The 24,633-nt window shown below is 31.4% G+C and overlaps 1 protein-coding gene across 10 annotated transcripts in view; it reads left to right on the forward strand.

The window, feature by feature from the left end:
• Positions 1 to 22,208, forward strand: part of LOC148601233 (uncharacterized) — a 59,109-nt gene extending 36,901 nt beyond the window's left edge. For 9 of the 10 annotated variants that reach the window (XM_088555742.1, XM_088555738.1, XM_088555743.1 and 6 more), the window contains 10 exons: positions 1,950 to 2,384; positions 5,958 to 6,019; positions 7,233 to 7,469; positions 8,192 to 8,407; positions 9,726 to 9,783; positions 10,504 to 10,629; positions 12,865 to 13,218; positions 14,201 to 14,325; positions 15,123 to 16,194; positions 16,628 to 22,208. In XM_088555742.1, coding sequence (XP_088411868.1) covers positions 1,950 to 2,384; positions 5,958 to 6,019; positions 7,233 to 7,469; positions 8,192 to 8,407; positions 9,726 to 9,783; positions 10,504 to 10,629; positions 12,865 to 13,218; positions 14,201 to 14,325; positions 15,123 to 16,194; positions 16,628 to 16,812 — 2,870 coding nt within the window. In that variant the 3' untranslated portion in view covers positions 16,813 to 22,208. Of the gene's footprint in view, positions 1 to 1,949; positions 2,385 to 5,957; positions 6,020 to 7,232; positions 7,470 to 8,191; positions 8,408 to 9,725; positions 9,784 to 10,503; positions 10,630 to 12,864; positions 13,219 to 14,200; positions 14,326 to 14,604; positions 15,085 to 15,122; positions 16,195 to 16,627 lie in introns of those variants that run through there. The other variant, XM_088555746.1, reaches the window with a different exon arrangement.
• Positions 22,209 to 24,633: the final 2,425 nt, after the last annotated feature.

The following is a 24,633-nucleotide window of genomic DNA, read 5'->3' on the forward strand; positions in this document are numbered from 1 at the left end:
TAAAATGGTAAACAGCTTACATGACGAGTTTTTATACTCCCTGCAAACAAAGTTTGTGGAGGATATAGGAATCAAACCATCTGTCTGTCTGTCCACAATTCTTGTAAGTGCAACTCCTCCTAAACTGCTCAAGAAATGTTGATGAAATGTTATAGCAAGGTTAGATATCATATGAAGATGTGCATAAAGGAATATTTGAACTAAAGGACTCGAGTGATTTTGATGTTTTTTATAGGAAGGTTTGGTATCATAAGTAAATTCCAATCAGATGACTCCAGAGAGTTAAGTCCATTTGAAGTGAGGGTATTCTCTTTGTCAGTATTTGTAGTTTAACATATATAAACCTGACTGTTGACATTCCTGTCACACTTTTCAGCAGTCTTAATGTCTGTCTGCCTGTCTACACAATATAATATAGGGTAACTCAAAAGCACATTCATTACTTTGAAAGATGTTGGATTTCTTTTAGTATAATGTTGGTTTTTTTTTTCATGGAAATAAGTTTTTTTCCATTACCTTTGTATTTCAATTTATTGTTTGACACAAATCATGGAAATTTTAACTACTAAAGGGGTAAAAGCAGATATAGGAGTTATTTTATTGCTGTTGGAGGAAGCTGTAAATTTTAAAGTGTGGTTTCTGTATCAATATAAAACTAAATATGTTAAAGTGCGATTTTTAAATAGATTCTTAAATATTTATCTTTCAGATTTAGAATCAAATTTATCATTCAAAAATATAAAATATAACAACTTATACACTTACAATTTAAATATTTAGCCGAGTTGCAACTAAGTTGAACTTGGCTATTGGTTTGGTGATTGTGGGTGGGTGGGCAGGCAGGTGTACGTCAACATTGGTTTCCAGATGATAAATGTAATAGTATAAATTTGATTCAAACCAAATTTCATGATATTGTTACATAATAAGTAAGTCAGATCCCTATTGATTTGGTAATAATTTTGTGTGAGGTCAAGGTCACAGTTGCCAAAAACATTTTTCCCTTAAAATTGAGCTTTCTGGACAATAACTCAAAAAGTTTATATCTGATTCAAACCAAACTTTGTGACATTGTTACATACCAGGTAAGTGAAATCTTTATTGATTTTGATATAAATTTTGATAGGTCAAGGTCACAGCAAAAAACCTAAACTTTTTTTGTAAAATTGAGATTTCCTGACAATAACTAAAAAAAATTTGCCTCTGATTCAAACCAAACTTAGGAGTTTGTTACATCCATGTAAGTACAAACCCTTTTGATTTGGGGGAACTTTGTAGAAGATCAAGGTCACAGTCATAAAAATTTTTTTTTGAAAAAATTAGGTTTCTGGACAATAACTAAAAGTTTACCTCTGATTCAAACCAAACGTTAGGATATTGTTACATGCCAGATAAGTGAGATTTGGAAAAAGTTTTGGTCAAGGTAAAAAAAATGTTGGTCAAGGCCAAAAAAATCTGCATGTTTGCTAAACAATTAGGATTCCAGACGATAACTTAAAAAAATTACATTTGGTTGAAACGAAACTCTTGGATATTGTTACATAAATGAAAACACTATTGATTTTGGTGGAATTTCATTTCCAGTCAAAGGTCATAATTGTCAAAGAACTTCTTTTTTTTCTGTAAAAATTAAGTTTCTTGACAATAACTCAAAATGATTGCATCTGATTCAAATGGAACTTTTGGATATTGTTACATACCAGGTAAGTGAAAACCCTATTGAATTAGAATATCTAAAATATTTCTTTCTCTAAAATGGGGATGTAACTCAGCTTGTGCACCCTGGTGCATCTTGATTTTAATTTGTCTTAATAAGGATGCTTCTGGCTTCTAATTCATGTTTTTTTTTTTCACTACCAGGATTGTTCTACAATGTATAAGTATGATTTTGTTGCGTTGGCAACCATCAGTTACAGTAGATGTGGCATATTTTCTTACATTTTTTGTAGGGCCAGACCAGCATTCATTTTCAGGTGATGGAAAAGAAAAGCATACTGCTGGTGACATTCTACATTTTAAAGACCCTGAAAATGTTTACTGCCATCATATGGTTCTGCATGTTGTAAAGAGAAAACCGCTTGAAGTCACAGAAAGCCAAATAAAAGATTTGGCTGAACATATTATTACTACTCTTGAGAAAGATGGGTTTAAAAGCTTTGGGCTATATCTACAGTATTCTGAGGACCATTTCTGGCATGACTACTCCTGTAAATTAGTTGAGGGGTTATTACATGTATCTTCCAGTAAAAAGCTCAAATGTCCAGTGACAGTTTACTGCTTTGGAAATAAGGATAGCTTTGAGGACCTAGATGAATTTCTTGATAACCAACTAAATCTGGCAAGGGATTTAAAACCAGTTGTTATTGAAACAACATCACACCAAGGTATAAATATATGTTTTATATTGTTTATGTTGCACATTCTTTTTGCCCATGTACTTTAAAAAATTGAAATAAAATTTAAAAAAAGCAAAAACATTGCTGCAAGACTGTTGAGCTACATGTATGCTATATAGGCATGTCTTCGAAATGCCTACAATGTATATTGTGAAGTATTTTTGCAATTACACAAAAAATTAAGATACAAAGATATGTATGAAAGATAACATGCATGCAATAACTGCCAGATGACATTGACCTTAAGTGTTTTACATTTTAAAACATCCATTTCCAAGTGTTTTTTTCTATTTGCTCACAGTACTTTTTGCTTTTTTTGCTTTCCAAGTTGCCCTTTAAAAGGATAATAATGTTATTTTTTCTTTAATGTTAAGTTTGACCTAATATATGTGTATTAGTACATGGATCTACATGTACCTGTACATGATTTTTTAATTTGAGGTTCTATACAACTAAATGAAGGTTTCAAGAGTTGAAGCCGTAAGCATTCAGAAACTATATTGCTCTAAGTTGGCCAAAAATGAAATAAATTGATGCACAGTAGAAAGTCAAAGAACAAAAGCATTTCCCATCTTATCCATGTAAAATATTCCTATTATTTGCATAACATAAGACCAAAAGATTAGAAAATTCATCATTTGTAAAATACCTCAATTTTCTGAAGAACTTGTTTTTACAACAATTCTTTCTGTCTTTTTTGGCTAGACACTATTGCAGGAATCTAATTGAAGAATAAGTCCCACTTAAAAATTGAAAACATTTCCCTTGAAATAATCATTTCTGTTGCATATTCCTGATAATTGTATATTTTTTTCTGACAAAAAACCATTATAGGCTATTTGATTAACAGGAATCCACTGTACTACTATTTGTGTGTTAGTATTTGACCTTATTGATGCAATAGTTTGCCAATGTCTTCACCTTCCTTAATTATTACTTTTTGACTTTTATATTAGTTTAGTCTAGATAGGTGTTCAGTTTACAAAGGTTCAACATACCTATAAATTCATATAGAGGACTTTAAAAGTATTTGGGTTAGACAGATTTTCAGATTTTTCAGTTATGGTGTAGACAGGTTTAACTGTATTAAGGCTTTCAATAAATATTTGGCAAAAATCCTGGTTTTCAGATTTTTGAATGAGAAGTAGAACTATATAGTTGAAATCAGCATAGGCCCCTTGCCCTATACCGGTAGCTGGAAAAACCAAATTTTAAGTTGAAGTCTTAATTTTTGCAAAATTACAAAAAAAAAAGGCTCTGCTCTACTTTGTCTGGCCTTTACTGTCCTTAAAACCTGGGTTTGCCTCTGTGGAGGTGCATAAAACATTATCATTATTTTGATGAGTAGATGATTAACTTGACTTAATTCTGTCTCCCCGTGTGGAGAATTGGGCCGCTAACAAGTCCTCTCCATCTTTGTCTATCTCTCACTACAGTGGTTGTCTCTCACTTTCTGTTGTTCTTCTCTGTCTCTCTTTCTTCTTCCTTCAGGTGTCCATGAAATAGCTAGTTTTACATGCCTTGTGTTTTCCATTCTTAGCACATGGCCCAACCTGATTTCCATCTTCTTTGTCTAATTTGAGTGCTAATTGATTCCATTCCAGCTCCTGTCCTGACCTCTTCATTTGTCACTTTCTGTGTCCAGTAGATCTTTTGTGTTCTCCTGATATTTTTTTTAAGAAAAGTGTCCACTAGTTGTTCATCTTTGTTGAAAGATGAAAGTTGATAAGTAGATATAAACCCTTATTATTTATCAGGAGATGGCTGTAAAGTTCCTATAAAAATGTGCTCTATCTTTCACAAAATGTTGCTTGAAAGCTTGGTATTTACATTTACCATCTGCTTTATAATTACTTTGTTGTGTCTAATATTTATTGGCAGTCCTAATTAAGGATGTTTGCTGCTCATGTTCAGCCATTTTTGTCAAATTTTCTGAATCCTTTGGTTTTATCTATTTCAAAGCAAAAATATCTTTTGCCCTACGACCCCCACTATTCATTTCTTAACACACCTTAAAATGTTATTTGAGAAGATTTTATTGAATCTTTGATATTTCTTCTGTGTATTTGATAGATGAAACCTACCAAAAAAATACCAATGCAAAATCAAGAAAAATCCTTTTTCCTGCTAAAATTTGAAATGCTTATATCTCAAAAACTAGCACACTGACCCGTCATTTTCAGCTCAATTGGTTGAAAGGCCATATGAGCTGTTGCCATCACTATGTATTTGTCGTCATGGTCCATCGTTGTCTATTAACTTTTTCCAACACCTTTTCTTCTGAAACTAATGGACAGATTGTCACCAAATTTTGCATAAAGATTTCCTTGGTATTTTAAACAGTCTTTGTGTGGGGATTTATGATCAGGCAATAAATGTGGCCATTGTTTCAAAAAATAAACCATAAGGTCAAATTGCAGAATTTTCCATTTATCCCAAAAATAGGCTTAGCTATAATCTTGCAGGAGTACTATTGTTCAGCATGTTGGGATGGACCTATTTCGAAATTTTCAGAAAGATCTGTTGACAAATGAAGTAGTTATGGATTTTTTTTTACAAATTTCACATTTCCAACTTTGAAAATCTTCTCTTAACTTACTGGATGGATTGAAACAAAACTTAACATGAATGCTCCGTAGAACATCTTAAACTATTTATGTGTGGGGATTTTTGATCTTGCAGAAAGTATACACCATAGGGGTCAAATTGCAAAATTATGCATATAACTCAAAAGCAGTTGAGTTTACATGTAGTTGCTAAAATCTGGCAGGCAGTAAAATGAGTTGGGCCTATGAATGTGACAATAGTACACTAAGGTCAATTAAGAGAAGCTAAAAAGATATTCTGATTTTTGACCATGTTAGCGATTCAGGCTCACTGGAGCCTCTAGTTTTCTACTGATATTGATTCAGTATAAAAAAATCGTAAAAGATTTCACAACTCTTTGAAATCCTTATTATTTTTCAACAGAGCAATGAACATCCTTTAGAAATGAGTTATACTTGTCCTGTGGTTAGTTCTATCAAGGTATCTAACATCTTATTCTTAGTACAATGCTAATATTAACCTTTTAAAAAATTAAGTTACTATAGTTAAGGTTACATGCTAAATATAGATTCTCTTTCAGTAATGAGTGGTGTAAATAATTTTTGCACTTTGGTTTTTTAACATGCAATCATCATTGAGCATGCTAAAATCTTCTTTCACCACTGTATAAGAGTGTGAAAAAATAGTGTTAGTCAAGACTAATATAACTATATAGGTGTAGGAGATTGGGTTTCTCCCATGAAATCTGTAGAAAACTAGGAAAATGTAAAATGATGAGAAATCTATCCCAGAAATTTGATGAGAGTCGCATACATTTTTAATAGAAGAAATGGGTTAGTCTCTTCAGGTATTTGTGGCACAAATTTAATGCATTCCAAACATTATAAATGTTAATACATATACTGAAGAATTATGCTTTAATATTGTAGGACCTTTGGCTTTTCATAAAGTTTATAACATTTGTTAATCTTTAATGTAGTCAAAACCTAAAAACTTCTTTTATCATTTCTCCAGGATGCAAGAAATCACCACTTAAAATGCTGTTTGAAGAAGGTTCAATCCTGGATTATGACAAGGTAATGTTCTGATCCTATTCATAGGCAAAATATATTCATGTGTATTTCACCTGAATAGAACATATATTTTTTGTGAGGCACAAAAAAGTAGGTTTAAGAAATTTCAGGATTCAAACTTTCACAATAATTTTACATGAAAATTACATGCATTTTACATAAGTTGTGATTCACTCAAATTTTCATATTAACTGTTTGCCTTTACCTATGCCATTTATTACTGAGCAGTCATTTATATGGTAAGACATAGATATTTACAAAAAAACTTGATTTCATAGACCTTGACTTTTTTCTGTCTTTATTTTTTTAATAAGTTCACAAAATATTTGTTAGAAGGAGCCCACAAGGTATGATTCCATGATAGAACAATATGAAAGATGTAATTTTCTTGAATAAATTTTATATGTATTAAATATTTTTATAACTGCTTATAAGTACTTATTTAAATCTTTATGAGCTTGCTGTTTAGTGGGTAGCTAGTGTTAAGTGCTAATGGTCCCATAGGGTTCAGGATTCCAGAAAAGGGGGTATGTGTAGAGTTAATTGAACTTGAGGCTGAGCAAAGCAAAACAAGGCAAGATACTTTTTTAAGGGTAGATTTATGAAAAAAATAAAATTTTACGCAAAAAAAAAAATTTTCCTCATATTTTAGGGGGAGGCAGACATCTTGCACACTTTCCATTGGTTTCACTGTCTAGTTATTGATTTTTTATATGCCCCCATTAAATACATTGATAGATGAGATATAAGAAAATTACCTTATCTATCTATCATTTCATCCATCCTAATTCTATTTCAATTATTTCTCATACTACTTGAATTTATTTCAAATTTGTTTTATATCTTCATAGTAATGGTGTTTTTAGTAAGCAATTTTAGTTCCTTACAGCTGTCAGCTATCTTCAAAGCATAACTTCAATCCCATTGCTGCTTTAATCATCTTACTGCTCAACTGACTGAATGATACAAAACTCAGTGGTTCCTTTGATGAGAACAATTTTTTGAAATTTGCTTTGCAGCTTCAATTTAATGATTTGTTAATGGAAAAGGGAATGTGTACTATTCCACCACAGACTGAATAACATTCTAAGCCTACCCTAGATTTGACATTTGTAATAATAAATTTACAATAAATTCAATTCCACATTCAAGTTTTGGTTCATTGAGTTTATTATATCATTGAAATTTCTTTAACATCTTTAATATTTATTTACAGGTTGATATCATAGTTAACTCGGTTAGATCGTCCCTAGATCTTAACCATGGTATTGTTTCAAAACTTCTTCTAAAGAAAGGAGGTCAGGATATTCAACAGGAATGTAGAAAATCGTATGGTGAAGGAATTAATTTAGGTGAAGTTGCTGTTACCTCTGCTGGTCAACTGAACTTTAAGAAGATTTTTCATGTTGCCTTATACACAGAATGGAATCCTGAGGGGAAAATATCTGCAATGGTATTGAAATAGTCCTTAGAAAGCAACTAGTATATAGAGACTAGTTTTTATAAAACCACAATTTTTTGGTGGTTGTATAATGGTATCATGCTATCATTGTCTGCAAACACTTCATTTCTGTTCAATAACTTGAGCATAAATGTATAAATCTTTATGACATTATACCACAAGCTGCCAATTACCACAAAAGAAAGCCTGGGATTGATTTGTGGGGTTGTGACTTGAACTGTGTATGAGTTTGGGACCGAAAGGTGCCAGAAAGTAAATTGTTCATGATGTGTGGACAAGAACTTGAGTAAATGTGAATGAATCTCTTAGAAATTGTACCACAAGGAGTCATATCATAAAAGAAATGCTGTGGTTGATTTTGGGGTTTGGACTTGAACAATTTAGGAATTAGGAACCAAGAAAGGGGCCTAGAACAAGCATTTCCCTGATATCTGGATAAAAATTTGACTATGTGAAGGGATCTTTTTGACATTGAACCACAATGTGCCATAATAATAATATTTATTGTCACATTTCCTTCTCAAACTCATTATTGACTCTTGATATTTTGACAATGCTTTTCAACAAGGTTTCCATAGTGTTTGATATATGTTTTTGGACCCAGGTAAGAGGTTGCATATTGAACATATTATTGTCCATCAAATTTATTTCGTTGTTTAAGATGATTGACTTCCTCTCTAATTTTTCAAATGCTGATTTATAAGGTTTTGTAGATACTGAAGACCATTGTGATAAGATGTTTGGAAGAAGCTGAAAAAAGAAAACTATCTTCAATATCCTTCCCATCATTAGGCACAGGAACTTTGGGTTATCCCCCTTTGTTGGTTGCCAAGACAATGGAAGAAGCAGTGAATGAATTTGGAAAGACACAACCTAAGTATTTACAGACAGTAGTGTTTGTGCTGTTTGATGGAAAACAATCAGTACAGGTATGAGAAACAAATTTGTTTAAAAAGTGCTGTGGAAATCTTAAGAAATGTTTTGAAATTGGCCTAGAGTGTTTACAGCTTTATTATATAGTTGAAATGTTTCTCCTATTTCTATTAAGAAGTATTGTGCAATATATATGTTTCATTACTCTTTTTCTTGCTCTTTTTAATATATTCTGGGAAAAATACCAAGATGTAACGAATGTTGATTTTCATATTGCACACTTGTCATCCAGTACACAAAATGATAAGAAAGCAACAGTACATTACCTATCTTTTGAGCAGAGAAGAATAAGTTGAACCCCCTAGAAAAAAAGGAACTGAAGTAAATAAAATAGCAAAGTGAAGGTTTTATAGATCAGTAGCAAAATAACAACCGTTAACTACAAAAAAGGACTTTAAACACCATGTACAAGTGGCTGGCATCAAGCTTTGTTGAACTTGAACTACTTATTCAGGCAAGGATCTGTATTGAATATATATAACTTTAATTTCAATGTGCTATCAAGTATCGGAAAATTTTGCCAAACGACTCATTTGATAGTTTACATGTCTGTGTAAAAATCTAAGTTTATTGTACATGTTTCAATTAAAAGAATACAATGAAATGATTTAACAATTTTTATTCATGTTTATTGAAAATAAACACTGCTAAAGGAAAACTATTAGGTAATATTGCACTAGTGCTATTGCACTAGTTGAAACATTCCCGTTTCCCATTTTAACGTTGGTGCATCGTTTATCATGCATTTACACTTTGTTTTGCGTTTGTTTAAAGGCACGATAAAAGCAGGATAGAAGGGTTCATGTAAACACACGGTAGGAGCATTCATTTAAACATACGATACAAGCGTTTGTTTAAACGCAAGATACAAGCATTTGTTTATCGTGCATTTGGTGAGCATTTAGCGTGCATTTGGGTATTGTGCATGCAGCAAACCTTGACATCTCAAGGAGTGTACAACTATGTTAGACCTAGTGCAAAATTAGAACATTTAGTAAAAATCACATGTCAGTGCAAAATAATACTTCAGGAACACTAGAAAAAATATTACTATATAATTAAAGGGTTATTGCATGAATAATGGTAAATATTGGCCCTCACAGAGTATCATATTACACTTGCACTCTGGTGCAATATGTTACTCTGCAAGTACCAATGTTCACCATGGATTCATGCAATACCCCTATGATATTATATCACTTTCACTTCAACTTCTGTGATAGATCAAGCTAGGCCCTTCAAGGTGTTTTTTTTTTCTACTTGTAGTGTATATGATTTTAGAATGTACTATTAATAATAGTTGTATTGTTGCAGCTGTTTAAAGATGTAGATAATTGGCTGAGAAGTAGAAATAGAGCAAAGATAGGATGGGGTAAGTTTTGTTATTTATCCTTGACCTCTTTAAGAAAAATAGTGGATTTAATATCTCTATTAAATCTGTATTAAATCGTGTCTTATCTGACCCTTGAACTTTCACCTTGTTTGGCCAGGCTTGATTTCATTGTGAGGTTTATAAAAAATTGATAATATTTTAATCAGAACAAATGTACTTGATTGATTTCAAATTGCCTCTTTTTCATGGACAGGAGGATTTTTTTCGTATTCTGTATCCTTAAGTTTTTACATGTCCCCTTAGATCCTGTTTGGTAATGTATCTAATTTGTTGAATGTTACATATAATTCCTATGAAGTTGTGAAAAAAAATTGGTATGCTCTTTACTGATTAAATGTTGGTATGAGTTATTTAGGGATTGTTTTCCATTTCTGGTTAGATTATATGGGATATAAACCACTTTGGGTTCGTGTACACTGAATATATGATATGTGAAGCGAATTATGTTGCTGTGTAAACTGACCCAAAGTCATTTATTTTCCATAATCTAACTAGCAATTGAAAAGAATTCTTATATTTTAATTCAGTAATAGATTGCGCCATTTGTAATTAACATGCATGCTTTTAGTGTATTGGGATACCTCATTGAAGTAGATTGGTGGGGTGTGGCTAAAGTACCAATTTAGGTTATGCAAAAAGGACAATGTTGCTTGATGACACTGAACTATTCAGAATTTCACAAAAATTAAAATATTTCAGATTTACCACCTAAGCATGTGATGTATACAGATTTAGAATGTAGAGTGATTGTATCTGACAGAGATTACTACAGTGGGATGGCTTATAAAGAGCTAAGGGTTGTAGTAGGAAGTTCATCTGGTAAAGGTTTGTATAAATATATGCAATGTTGACACATATGTCAGTAAAAGGTAAATGGGACTAAAAGTCAGTAAAAGGTAAATGGGACTAGTGGAATGAAACATTGGCTGGTCTGTCTAATGCTGTAGTACAGTGTAAACTGCCTAAATAGAATCCTGAATAATCCAAAGACCTCTCTACACCAGACAGTTATTAAAATACTATTTTTAAATTGTGCACATATCACATAAGGAGGATATAAGGTTGAAATTTTAAATTAAGACCTTAATTGTTCACTTGTGGTTTTCAAGATGATAACCACATCGGTGAAAAGTGTATGGATCTGTATAACATTTGTTCCACAGTTTTCAGGAAAGTTGGGATTGATTTATGGGGTTATGACCAGCGTAGATGACTTTCACATTCAATTTCATTCCTGAAAAGTTCTTCACTTATATCTACGTCAACTAGGGTCAGCAGGCGTAAAATCGGATGACTTTGCAATGGAAGCCAAGGGAGTAGAAACTTTATTCAATTACTACAAAGAATTTTTAAAAGTTGTGTATGGTATAGAAGCATTTCAGATATTTTATGTTCAGAGATGTAAATGTATTTCCACATTACTATTAATGTTCTTGTAGCCTTCAAATATATGATAACCTTTCTTTGTCTATGTAAAACTGTAAACCAGTTTCCACCAGATTTAATGTAAATGGCTAATGATAAAGTCGAGTATTGTTTGGTGGGTCCAAGAAAAAGCATTTTTTTTAAATACAAACTTCTTGACCTAATTAAATAGGTTTAATTTAAAGTCTTGAAATATTGTAGTTCTTTGGTCTACTGACTTTGATGAGTTTTGATATTTGTTTTTATTTTGTGCCCTTTGTTTGAATTGATCCACATTGAAGTTCTAATAGTCTAAAATTTAAACTTTGTTTGATTGCAAAAAAAAATAGAATACTAAATTATCAGGATGGGCTGAACAGCATTTTCTGTCCTTAAAGTATTGGTAGTCAGTAGTTTTGATGGAACTTCATATGAACATTGGACATTTATATGCATTTGTACAGTAAGGCAAAGAAAAAAATTATCATCTTGTTTCCTGCTATCAGCAAGAAAATTATAGGGTAGGTAAGTAGGGTAATCGTTTTATTTTTCAAAAACGTTTTACTTTGAGTCATTGGGGAAACAAACAATCTAGACTTTAGTGCTTGAGCCGAATAAGCCATAAAATGAGGATGGTAGCCACAATAAACTAGAGTAGGTAGGGTACCAGGAAATGGACATATTTTCTCTGGCCTAATCAAGATAAATTCTAGAAAGAAGGAGAAACTCAATTTTAAGATTTAACATTTTACATGGAGCTTACTTTCTGTCATCTTGCAAAATCATACAGACATATATATTTTCAATTAACGAATAGTGTTTGAAATTATGTAAAAATATTTTAAAATTATTTCAAATGATTTTTTTTACATAAAAATTAGAATGGTAAAATTCAAATCATTATTTTTAATAAGCCTCTTTCAAGGGGAGATAATAGGTGGGAAATTGTTCTATTGAAATGTATAGGTAATTTTATTTTTTTTTATATTGCAAGAAATTGAGTTTTTTGTTTTGAAATATGAAAGAATGTCAGTTAGTTGTTCTTTATATAGAGTTAAAAACATTTTTTTTTAGAAAAAATTTTTTTAGAAGTCTGCAAAATATTGAAAATTCCCTACAGAATCCATATAAAATGGAGTAAAATATTGGCTTTAAGAAGACTCCATTATCTCAAAATCAGGTTTGGTGACCTATGTTTTTATATTAAAATTCTAAAGTATATTTATTTAAGGTCATCATTGAGAAAAACTAGGAAAATTTATCTACTAAAAATATTGGGTATGATCTACCTTAAGACCTTGTTGTTTTGTACAAGGACAGAAGTAATAAAATTAAATATAAGTTTGTTCATGAATTAATAATTTTTACAGTATAAGTTTATCAAAATTCAGAAATTGTTTTAAAGTATATACTATTGCAAAGAAGGATTATTTTTGTAATAAACTGTAAATTTGGCTAGGAATGACATAGTTTCTAAGTACAACAGAATACATAGTAAGTTCTGTAAAAAATGATTAATACAAAAATAAATTTGCACACAATTTTTTTATTTGGAATTGTTTTATTTTTTTTCTCCACAGAACTACAAAGTTACTAAGTGATAAAATCAAGTTTTGAACAACATTGAATATATGGTTACACTTGTTTCTTTTATAGGTATGAATTTGGTCTGGGATGCAAATGATGGATGTTTTGTCACTACAATCTCAGCAGCAATCAAAGAGGAAGGCACTAAGGCTATGATGATGGACTTGATAACATTAATGCAGGGCAATAAGTTACATATAATGGACCTTTTCCTTGATGCTTCAAGATTTCCAGCCCAGAGACAAATAGAGATATTGATTCAGGAAATTTATGAACATGAATCTACTTTAAACTCAAGAAATGGAAAATTGCAAAAGAATCAAAGACCAGAAATTAATTATGTCAAATATATAAGAATTTTCTTACACACACAAGAGTATTCTAATGTTGCAGATTACTACAGTGGATCTGTATTAGCAAAGGGTAATTACAGAAATTTTATTGAAACATGAAATATATATTTGAAATCTTATTACTTTAAACCCACTTTTTAGGATGTCAATTCAGATTTGCAGCTGTTTTGTTTTGCTTTGCACTTCCTCTTACTGCATTTAATAATGAAGGTATTTAATAAAGTACCAATTTATTTTTAGTGGTTTTTTTTTCTTGTTCATGCAGCTTGCAAGGAAAATTTAGGTTTTCAATATTTAAAAGATTTTTAGGGGGTATAGGTTGAATCATGTCCATTCATGAATGTCTTGTGCAATATGGGTTTTAGGGCTCATGTATACATATGCCTTTTGACTATATGTGTGTATCAATCAATCTATTATGGTCAGGCTATGCTTAAATTTAAATTTAAGTTTAAGAAATAACACATGATGATGAATTAGATTGCACTAAAGCAGATACTTTTTTTGATTAATGAAGATATATATAAAGGTATTTTGAAAATTGTTCTAAGACATGATTTTTTATTATATGCTGTTATAGATCTGGTATATGTTTTCAAACATATTTGCACACAAAATTTACATATTTCATATTTATAATTGGTTTATATATTGTGAAATTTCAAGAAAAGAAAATTTCAACATTGATTTCTGTGATTTGATAGCGATTTATGCTTTATGGATTGGTATATCTCTCCATAACACTTATGATAAAAAAAATCACAGAATACAGGACCAATCATTTTCATAAAATATGGTAAAAATAAAAACAATTATTATACAATAGCATATTAAAACAGGTTGGTATATGGATCCTTATGCATATACCTTAGTGAGATATTACAAATCTGATGGTTTGTTTTATGTATTCAAATTGTAAAATTATGCTGTTTTTTTTCTGACATTTATTTGGACTGTTCATAATTTGTATTCTCTTTTTTAAGCATTTCTTTTAATTTAAAAATCTTTCATTCATCAGTACACATGTATTTATTTTCTCCTTGTCATTGCAGAGAACACAACAAACTGGCATATAACAGATATAAAGTCTTATCCTTACACAGTAGAAGTTGTTGGGATGAATGGAAAAGTGGAAAAGGTGTTCCAGAAAGTTTGTAATGATGTTTCTTCTCTTCAGGTAAACTTAGCTAAAGAAGTCTTTGTGAAAAGTTGATTGGAAATGTTGGAAATATACTTGAAAAGTTAGGCCAAGTTGAAAAAAAAAATATCTTTAAAATCCAGCTTGAAGTTAAAAGGTGAAATAAATTGTAGGGTTTCAGGGAATGTAGTCAAACTAAATTTTATATTTATATTTCGCACTAAATCACCCTTTGTGACCATTCTTCCAATGATCTATCTACCTTTTTTGATAAGGCAACTCCTTCTAAACCACTCAATGGGATTTTATTGAAATTAGGTACTTCAACAAGAGATAAGGTACTCCAACAGGAGGTAAGGTACTCCAACAAGAGATAAGGTACTCCAACAGGAGGTAAGGTACTACAACAGGAGGTAAGGTACTCCAACAAGAGATAAGGTACTCCAACAAGAGGTAAGGTACTCCAACAGGAGGTAAGGTACTCCAACAAGAGGTAAGGTACTCCAACAGGAGGTAAGGTTCTTCAACAGGTGGTAAGGTACTCCAACAGGAGGTAAGGTACTCCAACAAGAGATAAGGTACTCCAACAGGAGGTAATTCTGTTGATGCATCTCACATAAGCATATATGATTATAATTTAATTGTAGTGTTTTAAAACTATTCTGAAGTTTGTACAATATGATTTTGTTACTTATATATTTACAATATATAAAATATATTTTGCTTTATTATTAAATCACAGGAAATTGTAGTTTGTAATATCATTCTATGTTAAATTTCACAAAAAAATATAAAGCTCAGCGTAAGTCATTAATATTTGGCTCTAAAATTTTCAGCCAACAATGAAATCAACTTGGCAAATTAGAGAATCAGAAGTGAAAAAAGCCAAGAAAACTATGGAAAAGTTCAAAAGTAGGAACTTTCATATTGTGTTTGAAGATGATTCACATTGTGTGATTTGTGATGGTACGCAAAAGCAGCTAGATGAAGTAAGTAAAGCATTGGAGAAAATAATTGACTTGAACTTGTACTTTAATATCACTGAGGATGACTTTAGTGTACTACTCCATTTTACCAATGAAGACAATTGGCGAGCTAATGTTTTAAAACCTAGGTATGAAAAAGGTAGAGCTATCTTTACATTGGATGGATCTACAGACATTCATGATATAAGGACTGTCATTGAAAGTAAACTAAATGTAATCCATCACCTTCCTAGCATAGAAATTTATCCACCCAGTGCATTTGAGCATCAATTTGAGGCTGTTCAAGACAGAGTGAATAATCTGGATGAAGGAATTTTATGTATTATGGGTATTGATAGAAACAAAATTCTGATGAAATCAGAGAATTATCAGCTTTTGCAACAAGCAAAATATGTAGTGGAGGTTGAGCTAGGAATGATTCAGACAACTGGACGAAGGAATCGTGTAATAGCAACTAATGAATATAGTCGAGATCCAGCTAAAAACCAAAGTACCAATCCTGACTCCAGTGTAAATCAAGGGAAATGTTTTAAAACAAATGAAGGCATTCATGTTCTTGTCTATTCAGCTGGTATTGGAAATCTGAACGTTGACACCCTTGTCAACGCAGCAAATAAAGATCTCCAGCATGGTGGGGGCATTGCTTACCACATCAGTGATAGTGCTGGTTATGAACTTAATAAAGAATGTGATGATTATATCAACCATCATGGGTCTTTGAGAGTTGGTACATGTGTCTCAACTACAGCTGGAAAGTTGCCATACCATTGCATCATCCATGCGGTAGGACCTATGTGGCATTCTTATCCCAATAGTAAAAAACAGCAGTGTCTGGATGATTTGAAGCAGACAGTTATGTCGGCCATTACAGAAGCTGCTTCACAGAGTCTGAATTCCATTGCTATACCTTCTATTAGCTCAGGTATGCTTTATTTTCAAGTTTTGTTATAGCATCTGAAAATATGCCAAAGGACATAGAATCAATTATAATTTAATGACAAACTAAAGGAGCAAGAAAATCATTTACAGTGTATGCAAAAATTATTATGTACATTACAGTAATTATTGTGGTCTTGTTCTGCTGTGAAAAACTGATTCAAGTTTATGGGACATTGTCAACAATTCTGATTTAAGACTGTTTAATGTTTAAAAAGGCTAGTTTTTATTTATCACTGTGACAATACAGGTTTCTCCAAGAAAGTAGAAAAAAAGTATCGATTTATCACTGTTTGCTTGATTTAAGCTTAACCTGTATCTTTAAAAAAAAAAAGCCGTCTTGAAGATTAGATTTCAGTGATTTGAGCATATTTATCTTGATGTCAAATACACCAGTGTCACCCTTACTATTTTTGCAGGAATATTTGGAGTCCCAAAGGAGCTCTGTACAGACCAATACTATAAGGCGGTTGTTGAGTACAGTCATCGTAATCCTCAGACTTCCATCAAAGAAATCCACTTTATTGACAAGGACAAAGCAATGTGTGCACTCATCCAAAAAACTTTTGAAAAGGAGTTTGGATACAGTGGAAAGCCAAAGTAAATTTTAGGACTACAGAGGAATAACCGATCTTTGTTTTTAAGAAAAAATTTTCTTTATTTTTCCTGTGATTGACAGTTATTATTTAGACACGAATTTTATCTTTTATCAGCACTTAAATTGATTATAGGGCACATTATGATTACAGTAAAACCAATCTAAACCAAAGGTCTTTTTGACTGTAGAATTTGATTGGTTTAGACAGGTGTTTAGTTTACCAAGGCTGACAACACATTTGTTTGGTTTAGACAGGTGTTAGGTTAACCAAGGTTGATAATACATTTGTTGGTTTAAACAGGTGTTTTGTTTACCAAGGTTGATAACACATTTGTTGGTTTAGACAGATGTTTGGTTTATTAAGGTTGATAATACATTTGAACTGATCTGAAGGATTCAGTTTAGACTGGTTTTCACTTTAATCAGTATTTTTATATAGGTTTTCTGTATTTAATTAATAATATTATAATTATTGTAATTGTTATTATTATTATATTTTCTTTACAAAGAAACTTCGATTTGTAGTTAATGACTGTTCACATAGCATTATATAAATGTATTTTCTAAATTTTGAATCAGTGACCTAGCAATAAAGGAGCAGCATTATAAAAATGCTACATATTATGTAAAGACTGCAAAAATATGGAGTTATTGGAGATCAAGCTCATTTTATTTAATTAAATTGTATTGTAGATAATCTTAGTTAATAATATAGAATAAGATAATGTAATTTTCTATAAGGGTTTAGATGAACAATTAGTACAGTTGTTAAGTGTCAGTCCCTGTAAGAATCAGTCAGTGGGTGAAAAATGGTATAAAAACCCATTTTGAAAGTGTAGTTTGACTATTTGCATCATGAGAATCAAGAAAAACAGACAAGATTTTCCTTACCGTGCTAGACCATTGAGTTACAATGTCATTGAAATGTACTGAAAATGAACATTTCAAGAGCAGATAACTCTGTCAAAAAAACCTCATTTTTCTAAGATTCTGTTGAAGAATTTCTGCACAAACCCAGTGATGCAGTGATCAAATAATGGTCTTTTCAAAAAGAGAAAGTATCCTTGATTGATATTACATTGACAGATCGGTGGGGTTTTGACATGTATGTTTATGATTTTTCCCATTTCGCCTGATTCTTACAAACACTTACTCTTAAGTAGAAATATTTGTTAGAATCATGCAGATCGGTAATATATAATACAAAGGCTACACATTTTTGCTTTTGTTATGAAGTTGAAATGTAGGTCTTTATGAAAATGTTTAATTATTCATTCCAGTCTGTCTTTTTTTAGGAAATAATCCAAGTTTTATATCATTTATATCTCCTAAGAACACAGGTTAATTCAATTACTATAACACTTTAAACAAAATATCAAAAATGAAAATATGTAGGCTTTCCAACCACGAATCACATTTTGCTTGATTTTTATCTGGAGTATTGCAGTACCTGAACCAATCCGTACAACTATAATTGCAATCGGTCATCAATCAACGATTAGTGTCAGATCGTTCAGTGATTCGTCAAACTGATCCATTAAAATGGTGATCCCATCATGTGACTGCTGAGTGTTAAATATAATTTACAGATTCCATTGTTTTGTTTGTCATATTTACTAAATGCAATAGATTTTAACATTAATTGATTACTCATATTTTATTGTTTTATTTTTAACAATTTACAATATGTGGATTTAGTACCTTATATTTAAGATAAATTTGATTTGGATTTATATTAGACTTGTTCCAGTGGATATTCTCAAATTTACTTGAACTGATCATCCCCCATTTTACATAACAAAACTGATCAGATCAGTCACTGGTCATCAGTTATTGATCATTCATTCAGCAGTCATTGATCTAATAGTTGTACGTATCAGGGACTGTACTTAAATCCCTCCATGATTTATATATTAGCAGTCCAGTTATTTGATTTTTTGTAATTCTGTAGATGTTCTGATATACTGTATGAACAAATTAAAAAAGACTGTTATACTATTTATGTTTGATTTTACAATGGTTACATGAGGGAGAAAAATAGTGCCTGTGAAATCAATTTGTTTTCTATAAATACGAAAACGCTTATTTTTCAAAACCGAGAAATTTGTTACTTGCAGATACATTGATGTGAGAAAAATCTGCAAAAATTAATTGTTGTCAGTATAGCTGTCTTTTTATCTATTACTTTTTACAGTATTTAATGATAGTTGATTTTTTATTACTGTGATTTTGTTGTGAATATTTGTTAAATTACTGATCTCTATTTTAAGTCATTTTAAATCCTACCACAAATAATGGTGTGGCATTTTGTGTTATCCTTTGTTTTGGTTGAGCAATTTGTGTCCATCGGCTGTCTTTGCATCCCAGAGTGGTTTTCTGATGATAATTTGAGAATTAGTTTTATATCATTGCTTAATTGCTAAAATGCCATTCAATACAGATCAAGTTGGATTTTTAACAAAAGCTCATTTATAGTTTTTTTAACTCACCTGGCCAAAGGCAATGTAAGCTATTGCCATCACTTGGCGTCCGTCCTCATCGTCATGAACAATTATACAAAACTTTTCCTTTGAAATTTCTTTACTAATTAGAACCAAACTTTGTATGAATGTTCCTTGAGGCACATGTATCCTGCATAGAACTGATTTTGGGATTTTTGATTCTTTGGAAAACATGGCCACCGTTACTAAAATTAGAACACAGGGGTCATACAGTAGTTTTTTGTATATATCTTTTAAACCGTTAGGTTTAGCTATTAAATTTTGACAGTAGGTAAAAGTGTTTAGCATGATGAGATCTATCTGTGGATAAATTTTGGTTTTAATCCATAAACCCATGTTGCAGTTATTGACCTTTTTCAATGATTTTTGTTATTTTTAATGTTATTCCTTTCAAAAATCTTCTCCTTTGATATTACTTGAATAATTGAAACCAAACTTTGTATGAATGTTTCTTGGGGTATCCTGAATAGAGCTGGTGTGGGGATTTTTGATCTGTCAAAAAACGTGGCCTCCGTCAGTAAAAATAGAACATAGGGGTCAGACAGTATCTTTTCACTTACTTCTACAAAACTGTTAGTCATAGCCAAATTCTTTCAGTTGCTGAAATGATTCTTATTATTAGGACTTCAAAAGTCTTCAGGGATAAAAGTTGTCGCACAACTCCTTTTGGGAGTTATTGCCCTTGAAAGGGGAAAAATGACTTTTTTCACAGTTTACAGTCAATATCTTGGAAACGATGATAGATTAAAAGAAATTTTCAATTGTTGAAATGATCCTTATGATAAGTCCTACCAAAGACTTCTTGAGTCAAAATTGTTGAACAACTTCTTGTTAAATTTATTGCCTTTGAAAGGCAAAATTCAGCCAGGTGAGCGATTCAGGCTCCTGGGAGCCTCTTGTTTAACCCACCACATGAAGTGCATAATGTGATGCCCTCTGAAAAGTTGCATGTCCATCCCTAAACAGCTTTCCAATGATAACTCGAGAACTGATCAACGATATTTTTTTTTAAAGCTTAACAAAGTTGCTTTGTACCCTAAAATACAGATTAAGTTCAATTTCCAGCAAAATGTAGTTTTCCAGTTAAGCCATTTTGAACATTTTTCCATTCCCCTTTTTAACCATCATTTGTTGCTCCATTTATGTCCTAATTTTAAGTTTTCTTGATATGAACATTTGTTATCTCCCTTTCTAGAATGTAACATTAGAAGAAATTAAAGGATTTTATTCACACTTTCCACAGTTATTGAGTACATCAACCTAAATTAATTTAGGCATTTAAGCATGCTTCAATTTTCAGTTTTCCAGCATTTTGTCAGCCCCCTTTTTATTACTTTGATTTTTGATTTATGACTGTAGTTAATTACCCCAAAACAAGGCAGGGTATCATATTGTGACTCATTAAATGCATTATGATTCCTTAAATTGTATTGTTACACATAAATAATATATAAAAATTGTTTTAGTGGCAGTTGGATTATTCTTTGTTGGGTACCAATTTTTAGTTTTAAATACCAGTTCATGTAGTTTTATGCTTTCCAATACATATTTCAATAATGTACACAAAATGAAACATGCCATCAGAATGACATACATAGGAGATAGAATAATAACTATCTATATCATGCACTTAATCAGTTTTGTATTTTTTAGTTTAAGTTTTATTTTTTGTTTTTGTTATTGTTTTTATTCCTCAGTCAGACTTTTTAATGAGCTTCACTGGAAAAAGGTTGTATAGTAATTCATGAACATAGGAAAGTTAAGTTGACCCCAGCTAGTTGTTTGTCTTTCTTTTATTACTTGGCTTCTCCTTCAGTACAGATCAATGTCAGAGTCAGGCCCACTGGTAAAAACGTGTTACATCAATAAATGCTTTGCAGATATTCATTTAACAATCTTATTAACAATCCATCAACATTTCATAGTGTAGATCAAGGGTCCCAAGGGTTTGAGAAATTTGTTGATTTCATGTAAGATTGTAGACAAATAATAACCTGGGAACCTCCTTTTTTCTGGAACTTGCTTTTCAAAATCTCTGGATCTGCCACGGATGAAGGAAAGTTTGACAGTAGGATTCTGACATTTATTACAAGCTGCCTGATTCTAGTTTAGATGTGTACTAAACGTTACAAACAAAGCCAAACACTAATAAATTATTCTAAAGGAAGGTATTTGTTGATTTAAGTAATCGTAATAAAAATATGAACCCTTTATAATTAGTTTTTTTTTCTACAGGGCATTAAATCGCAGATTATGTCTGAATCAAATGATATGGATGATGTGAGAAGCTTTCAGCCTTCCATACATACATTTTTATAATGTTTCACTGATTGCCACTATTTTTGAAATCCATAAAAGAAAGATAGACACTTTTTCGGTGGATGAAATAATCTTTTTGAACCTGATATAGAAAAGTCAATGGATTTTTTATACAAAACTTATATTTATAGATGTTAATGTTGAAATTGGAGAATGGAAGTCTCCTAAAACACTGAAACCTATCTAAACTGTGTCTCTTTTGGGCTTTACATTTGGTTTGGTTAAGACAGATGTTTTGTTAACAAGGGTCAAAACATATATTATTTTATAGAAAAGACATTTAAACGTTAAATAGTGTTTAATTTAGACAGGTTTTCAAATTTTCCAGGGTTCGATTCAGACAAGTATCTGACTTCTCAGGTGAGGGATTCAGACATTTAGGATCCAAAAGTGCATTAAAGTTATGCATTAGGGGGAAGAATAATATTTTATGGACACAATTGTTTTCCTTTTCATGTGTACTTTTATTTGTCAGTAGTGTTATATTGGTTTAGTAATGTACTGTTATTCTTCGTTATCTAATCTAAATCAACTATATGTTTAATTTTTAGAAGTTGTGTCACTATAAAATGGTGAAAGTGTTGTGTTTTCATTGATAAAGCCAATTTCTCTCAAAATTAGATTTAATTGACTTTTCATTTCCAAAAATTAAATTAAGCACTGAGTTAATGAGTAATTAAGAGAACCAATGTAATGGAAAACACACACACAACAAAGAACATAAAATTACCAAAATAATAACGCACAAAGCAACAAAGTAAATGAGCAACTCAGACTCCACTAAAATCAACTGAGTTTAAAACCTTCCATTCGTGAAATGAGTGACTATACACAATTAAGAATTTTAATGGAAATGGATGAGACATCGAGTAACATAGTTAAGGTCAGAGAATGGAGTTGGTCTTCAATTGATTGAATGATCATATCTGACAAACTTCTGTGGTTACTTGACAGTTTACCTGGATATTTTTAAATGGAATGAAAAATTTATTGGTTGGTGGATTGTTTACAGGTTAATGTGTTATGACAAACTTCATGCAATTCGGGAAGAGAATGTTTTATAATATACAGTAGAATCCTAATCTATGATTTTTCAATCATTTTTACCCATACCGAATTGTAAATCCCGACTGGAAAGCATTTTACTTCGTCAGTACTCCAGAATTGAAGTAACTCCTAGATAAAAATACGTAGTACCTGGTAGAGAATCTCCATACTTTGTAAAAAAAACATTCCAAATCATCTTCTAACTGTAATTTCAAATTAATATGAAATTCAGTTGAGTGTTTGATTTCCATTTGGAGATGTTTACATGGTCAGAAATTTATGTTCACGTAAATCCATCAAAACGACTTCCAGGGTTGTTATGAAACTGTAGGGGGTGTTAAATAACCATATTGGGATGTGTGTTTATTTTTGAACAAACAGTATAGAAATTATGACCGTTGAACTTAGGCATTTTTTAGCAAAATTGGTCTGATGCGTTGTCCGCATCTCCTCCATTACGACTTGCAGGAAGGTTACAATATTCAATGGAGTATTAGATAACCATATGGAGATCTAGATGTGCATATTGTCAGGAATTATTCATATTTTCTTGTGTTTTCAACAAAAATAGTACTGACTGCTGTTTATGAGTTTTAGAAATGACAGCAGCAAATTATGATCCGAAAATTGTGCCCAATATGAATCGTATGTCCACATTGGTCCCCACATGTACAAGGTTCAACATACTCTGGGGGTATTAGTCCCACAAGGGACAATATCTAGTTACCTCAGTAATATTGACTAGTCTTGCATCATTTTTTTTTTTTTTTTGGCGTCTATAAATGGGAGTAATTTGATTTGATTTGTACAATCTTTCTGATTGGTTGGTTTTCTTCGAGCAAACCAAGTAGTTTGTGCAACTTGCGTTGGTGCAATGATGTCATTAACATCGGTCGGTCAGCGCTTGTCACATGATAACGTCACAGTACCAAAGCAAGTTATTCAAAATAACTTGCTTTGCTCAGAGAGACCCAACCAATCAGAATGTTTGTAACAAACTTTTAAATTGAATTATTAGAAATTAAAATATAAGTAATAATTTTTTAGCAAGTTATACGAAAGAGTATATTTTGAACCAATTTACAACTTTATAAACCCCTTTATAAGTGTAATCTACCACTAACCATGTTAATTCGTATAACCTGTTCAAACACACATTATTTGAAGTTGTAGACCTTGAGTAATTTGAATTTATTTTTCAGAATCTGTCATGTATATTTTCTTAAATGTTGTCAGAAGATGACATACGATCAGTGTGATTTAATGTACAAATGTAAAGAAAATTGAATAGTGGAAAGATTTTAGGGATATCATGTGTCTACTACCTTAAACAAAACCTATCAATTGTTAAACATGATATTTAGTTTTTACTGCCTAATTTATGTTCATATCGGTCTGTGGATCAGAAACTGGAAATTATTCCAGATGACATGCGTTTAACCTATTACAAGTGAATTCAGAAAAAAAAGTAGTTCACTTGCACCGCTAAAAACTAGTTGACCGAATTGCATTAATCAGAAGAGTATTAATTCACAAGAACAATGCACGATTGGAATTTGTTGTACATGTGTATGTAAAATCGTATAGTTCTTAATTAAGCTTGCTCATTTATTCTTACAATGCATTAAGTGCAGATAATTATAAGTGCAGTAAATGACAAAACGTGTGATAATTGACTGTAGCCGACATTTTATATCATCATCAAAGACCGTTTCGATAAACTGTAGCTTTATATATATATGTATAATATAATATTGCAGAGTAATGTAATATAGCAGAGTTTGATAATGTCGTTGGGTTTAATTATGTTGTAGAGTTGTATAATAAAGAGTTATTATCGCAGCGTTAAATCATATTGCAAAGTAATAAAATATCGCAGACACTGCTGGATAAAATAATGACTGTGATGACCATGCTCAATCAAAATATAACAAGCAAACAAATTATGTCTACTAAACTC

The sequence above is a fragment of the Perna viridis genome, chromosome 12, assembly GCF_037379345.1.
Source record: "Perna viridis isolate PV_CMFRI_1.1 ecotype Kerala chromosome 12, ASM3737934v1, whole genome shotgun sequence".
In the NCBI taxonomy this organism is placed as follows: domain Eukaryota; kingdom Metazoa; phylum Mollusca; class Bivalvia; order Mytilida; family Mytilidae; genus Perna; species Perna viridis.